The sequence below is a fragment of the Triticum urartu genome, chromosome 6 (assembly GCF_003073215.2).
Source record: "Triticum urartu cultivar G1812 chromosome 6, Tu2.1, whole genome shotgun sequence".
NCBI lineage: Eukaryota > Viridiplantae > Streptophyta > Magnoliopsida > Poales > Poaceae > Triticum > Triticum urartu.
In genome coordinates this window covers 540,867,319-540,873,299 of record NC_053027.1, presented here as the reverse complement: position 1 = coordinate 540,873,299, position 5,981 = coordinate 540,867,319, and the positions used below count along the sequence as shown (strand labels likewise).

General features: G+C 43.5%; 1 protein-coding gene across 1 annotated transcript in view; it reads right to left on the bottom strand.

The window, feature by feature from the left end:
- Positions 1-3,441: 3,441 nt before the first annotated feature.
- LOC125516944 overlaps positions 3,442-5,981 on the bottom strand; it is a 7,035-nt gene continuing 4,495 nt past the window's right edge. Inside the window, exon 4 of the mRNA XM_048682199.1 lies at positions 3,442-3,485. Coding sequence (XP_048538156.1) covers positions 3,442-3,485 — 44 coding nt within the window. The remainder of the gene's footprint in view (positions 3,486-5,981) is intronic.

Below are 5,981 nucleotides of genomic sequence, written 5' to 3'. Positions count from 1 at the left end.
CAATGAACCAAATGTCGCCCGTCCACGCATGCTGGACGTGTTGGGCGATCATAAGCTGAAGACATAAAATAAGTTAAGCATATGATTAAGAACGATGAAATTAACCCTCAAGCGAATGCACAGGGCGGTGGCTTCACATGCTACGCCCCCAAATTGTGCACAACGGCAAGACCATCAAGTCACCCTGTGTTTGAGGCATCTGTGGATCCAACCATTCTTCATACAGTACTTAGCTGGGATATGGAAAGCCGTTCAAATACATAATCATCGAGGAATAATGTTTGGGAGAACCATGGAACCATCACACCTCTCCTATCTGTCATCAGATCGACATCACCTCGAGATATGTGGCATACAGTGTCATTTGAGAATGTTTACTAATCTACCAACAGGAATCTTTTTAACAAACAGCTAGAGTCGCATTGGCTTTATGGTTCTGAAGAAAGCGCTCAAACACCGAGACCAATCCGTGGCCGTGATGGCGGATCCGGTCATCACAGCCTCTCCGGGGAAACCCTTGATTTTATGTGGATGATGGCGACGCCTTGGCATCATATTTCCTCTTGGGGCGTCGTCTTTGAAGTTCGGCATCGGTGAGCGAGATCAATGGATGGCAGTGGATTTGGCATCCAATCTTCTGTGGCAACGATAATGATGTCAACTCTTCTATAGCGTATCCATGGGATTGTCTCGGTTTGTTTTTTGCTGTGAAGTCAAAACGGCGGCGGCGGCGTCCCTGTGGCCAGTGGCGAATGAAGAGAAAAAACGAAGGGTTGGCTCAAAGTTAACGGCGAGAAAACCATACAACATTTTGAAGAGAAAAGAGCATTATCTCCTAATCCTTTTGTCCAAATAAGCTAATATTTTGCCAAAATAGTACTGAAAATATATATATTATTACTGTCATTTTATGGTTCTTTTTGAAAATATCAAATTTTGAACGGAAATTTAAACCCATCTAGCTAAATATCCGTTATCTCCCGGTACTTTCGCTCCAAACAAGCTGAAACTTTCTTAGATTACTACTAGAAACATGTACTATTTGCTAGATTAAAAATCAAATTTTTAACCTAAATTTGAATTTGTGTAGCGGCCATGACGGCGGTGACGTCCACGGATGTCGTGTTCCTCCCTGGAGGTGTCGTCAAGGATCCCTTTCCCTTTCTTCCTGAATCCCGGATGGGAACCCAAACCTTTTGGTTTTTGTGGCGGCAACGCTCTGGCGTTGTCCCCTTGTTGGAGGCGTCGCTATGGGATGACAGAGCTTTGAGTGCACTGGATTGTCAGTGAAGGGTAGTGCGCGATGGCTTGGGTTTGTCCCGGCGACAACCCTCCTCAGCTACCGCTCCCTCGGATGCACCATCTTAGTCTCTTATGTCAGCCCGATGCGGTTCTCTGTGGGCGGTGGTGCTGTTGATCTTGCGGTGAACTTCTTGGGTGATTCTTCCTGCTTGGTTTTTGCCCCCGGACAATTGTGTCGTCTGCTTCCGTTTGAGCTCTGGGGTGAGTCACTCTGTCGTGGACGGTGCGGCGTCCTTCGAGCCAGGACGAGAGGACAGGTGCGTCCTCTTCGATGACAGTTAAGGAAGATAGCGCATCCAATTTCATCCACATGTGGCAGACGACGGTGCAAGCTCTCTCCCGCGTTGTGGTCGCTTCAAGCTATCCCTCCCTCGCTTCATTGGATTTTCGCCTTGGTGGATGAGGACCTCACCGATCAAGCTGTGTTTCCTGCTTAGTTCTAGTTTGTTTGATCGTTTGATGTCTTGTAAGCTAATCTGTCAGCAGCATGTACCCTGTATCTTTGTCGTCTTCCTGTTTCTCAGGGCGTCATTAATTTAATGCCGGGCGATGGCCTATTTTCTAAGAAAATCATTAGATTGGAACTGAGTGGTCATCACGTTCTCTAAGCAGACACACTTTTATAAATTTGAATAAAAAACAATAACGAATTCAAGAAATTATTTCTATGTACGACAAAAACGTTATCCAACTATTCTTCTTCTGAGAACAGGGCAAAGGTAAACTCCTAATTTGGAAACTGGGTTAACAAAGGGCTACAACAACAATTACATAGCCAAACAAAGCGTGCTATATATTCATATAGGCTACAAGTTAAGCTTGACTGCATATAATTTAACAAAATGTGATGAGCAACAAGTTTGTCATACCAATTACATAGCTTTAGTTTTATATATATATCTTTAAGTAATATTCACATCTTATAACCAATAAAGACGCATTATCTGCAAAAGGATGCTAGAAATTATGCAGCACAAGGTTTCACTTTGATCATTACAAGTGTTCATCAATTCTATCTGAGATCGGAAGAATAAAGAGAAAGCACATTCCACATATCTTGTGTCTATTTTTTTACAATGTACTGTATGTTTTACCAAAATCTCAACAATTTGAACAGTTCAGATTCACCACCTTCGTTCTGATTCACGGTTAGAAAAACTGAGATCACAGTTTTTTTATTTAAACAATATTACTAGCAGATATCATTACCACAGCACCAAGTTTTGGTAATATTCGACGGCCACAATATCAGTCACAACAATTTCCTACCGTACTAGACTGGCAGTCATTAATTATAATATATACATATAGGTTTTGATCTTATATAGCTCAAGCCCACACTCGCTTCTGCATGGGCACATAGCTATATATCTAGGACAGATATTCAGATACGATGGTTGACGAGCGCATGGTAATGTTGAACTTGGTTAATTACTGCGCATAATAGCAGAATCCATAGCTGCACTTCTTGTTGCACTTGTTGGAGCAGGTGCCACAGTTCTTCTTGTCGGAGAGGAGATCCACGCAGCGTCCACCGCAGCACGTCCGGCCATGCATGCACGCTTTGTTGCAGCCTCCGCAGTGTTGGACGCTGGCGATAGTGTCCACGCACTGGCCGCTGCAGCACGCCGTCCCCGTCGCAAGGCATGCTTGGGCCGACTTCTTGGAGCAGTCGTATGCTGGCAGGGGCGGGTGGACGGTGCTGCCAACACGGAGGAAACGGCTCCTCCTTGCCGGGGGCAGTGCGCTTGCGCTGGTGCCGGCCATGGCTGGAACAAGGGCACTGGCAGTGGCCAGCACCGTGATGAGGAGAAGCAGGGCGGCACTCGCCATTGTGGAGACAAGGAGAAGTAATGCAAAGTGTTTGGCTTATTGGCGGAGCTCAACTGCTCAAGGATGTGTTTGTGTGTGGAGGAATGCCTCTCAAAAGGCTGAAGCATCACGCTTTATATAGAAGAGAGCACGGGAAGGAAGTCAGCGGGTTAGCTCTGGTCTCTTGAGGTTGACTTTTGATGGAAATTCGACTTCAAGACACTCCAAGAAGCTGCTTTTGTCCGGAGCAAAAATGATTGCTAATAAACGAAAGACTTCAGGTACAACGTTTGTATCAAGCGTGGAGGTTTCAGAAAGATTGATCAATCAATACCCCAGGTACTTGTTAAGCAACCAGTTCACAACAATAGCTAAGAACAGAGAATGGCTGCAAAGTTGTCGCAGTACTAAGTGTAAGTAAAGTAAGCTAAGCTCCACGAAGCACTAATTTTGCATCACTGGCACACGGGATGCAATGAACCAAATGTCGCTCGTCCACGCATGCTGGACGTGTTGGGCGATCATAAGCTGAAGACTAAAATAGTTAAGCATATGATTAAGAACGATGAAATTAACCCTCAAACGAATGCACAGGGCGGTGGCTTCACATGTTACGCCCCCAAATTGTGCACAACGGCAAGACTATCAAGTCATCCTCTGTTTGATGCATCTGTGGGTCCAACCATTCTTCATACTTAGCTGGGATAAGGAAAACCGTTCAGATACATAAATGCTGATGAATAATGTTTAGGAGAACCATGGAACAACTCCTATCTGCCATCACCGTCACCTCAAGATATGGGTCATTTGAGAAAGTTTACTAATCTATCTACAGGAATCCTATTAACAAACAGATAGAGACGCAATGGCTTCAAGGTTCCGAAGAAAGCACTCAAATACCGAGACCACTCTGTAGCACAGAGGTGCTTTACCTTGGTGCTTCTGTGGTCACCATGGCCATGATGACGGATCTGGCCATCGCGGCCTCTCCGGGGGAAAACCTTGATTTTGTGTGATCGGACGATGGCGGCGCCTTGGCATCGTATTCCCTCTTGGGGGCTTTGTCTTTCGAGCTCAGCATCGACGAGCGAGACCAGTGGATGGTGGCGAATTTGGCGCCCGATCTTCTTGTAATGATGGGAGTGATGTTGGCGGCAGGACAATAGTTGAGATAGTTTGGCTCTTCTCTAGTGTTTCCACGGGATTGTCTCAATTTATTTCTTGTTGTGAAGTTGAAACTGCAGCGGCGGCGTCCCTGTGGGCTATGGCATATGATGACTTCCTGCATGTGATTCATTCGGCGATCTTCCGTGGCGCTAGTTGTGCATGGTTTGTTCTTTGTAGTTCTTCGTCATAATCGAAGTTGCGTTGCCTGGTCGCAGGTGGCTGAGTTCTAGCGCGGATCTTCATGCAGGTCTACATGGTCTCTACAGTTAGGGTTGACTCAACGAACGCTAACGATGAAGTTGGGTTGTTTTGCTCAATGTTTAGAGATGGCGATGACGCCTTCTAAGGGAGGAATGATGATGATGATGATGCATGTGTGCTATCTCAGCGAGATCCTTTGTGGAGTGGTGTGCGTGGGGTGTCGTGTGTCTGTTTGTGTGCGCGCGCCACTCAGTGGTTGTGATAGTTTTTGCCATGTTTATCATAAAGCTAGGTAATCTGGTTTTAGCTCTAAGTGAGCAACTCTTTTCTTGAGCACTATCAACGGTACAAAAGAAAGATAAAAGTATGTATCACATGAAATGTTATTTTACTTGAGCACTATTAATGCCTCTTAACTAAGTTGAGCCGCCTCTTAAACCGGTTGTCGATGATGCCATCAATTCTCTCTATTCTTTGATTAATTCAAACCATATCATGAAATTTAAACTATATTCACATCAATACAATCATTTTACGGCATTCCATTCTCGGTGTCTATATTGCTTATAGCGATTCAGAGATAGGTATTGTATGTCGCACCCCGTAGATGGACATGCGCAATGTGCAACGGACAAGAGGCACATGTATTATGCAAGCCATGTGCGGGAGCGTACGAGCATGGATTTTTATTTCGACCTTTTCACATTTTTTTGATAGTTTTTCACTATGTCTAGAAAGTTCCTAAAATATGTACTTGGGGATATTTTTACAAGATTTTTGACTTGTATTTAAAATATTGTTCGTCATGTATTATAGGAAAACATTCAATTATGTGAGTAAATGTGTATTACCTATTTTAGAAAGAATAATTTATTTAGAATTTCTTCAACGTGTATTTGCAAAAAAAAGTATTTCCATGTAGAAAAAATATATGAGTTGCTTTTGAAAAAAATCATGTAATTAGAAATTGTTCAATGCGCTAACATTTCCCCCCTATTTTTCAAGAAGTGTTCAATGCACTATTGTTTCCTACTAAGACAGGAAAAATATATAAAAAAAACAAAATGAAGCTTAGAAGAAAGGAAACTTAAAAAATCATAAAAAAAATAAAAGGACAACAAAAGGAACCTGAGACAAAACCAAGAAAAAATAACAAAAGCAAGACCCAGAAAAAGAACACAAAAACCGGGAACAAAAACAGAAAAAATTAACAGTGGTAGAGGGTTGTGGCCCATGTGGGAAGTACCGCTGTTGGACCGCAGGCCGCTATGCGCTCGCTAGATCCCGCCATGTGCCGCGGCCCAATGAGGCTCCTCTACCTCTCACGAGCCCCTCAATAAAAACAACAACTCGCTCTCTGACGAGGTTGTTTTATTTGTTCGCTACTACCTAGTGTATACTTCTTTTAAGAACGCTCACTAAGAAAGAGCAGAGAGTTTAATCACAAGTTGACTTTTAACCGGTTAACTGTTGACTTTTAGATAAATTTTCTTTAAAAA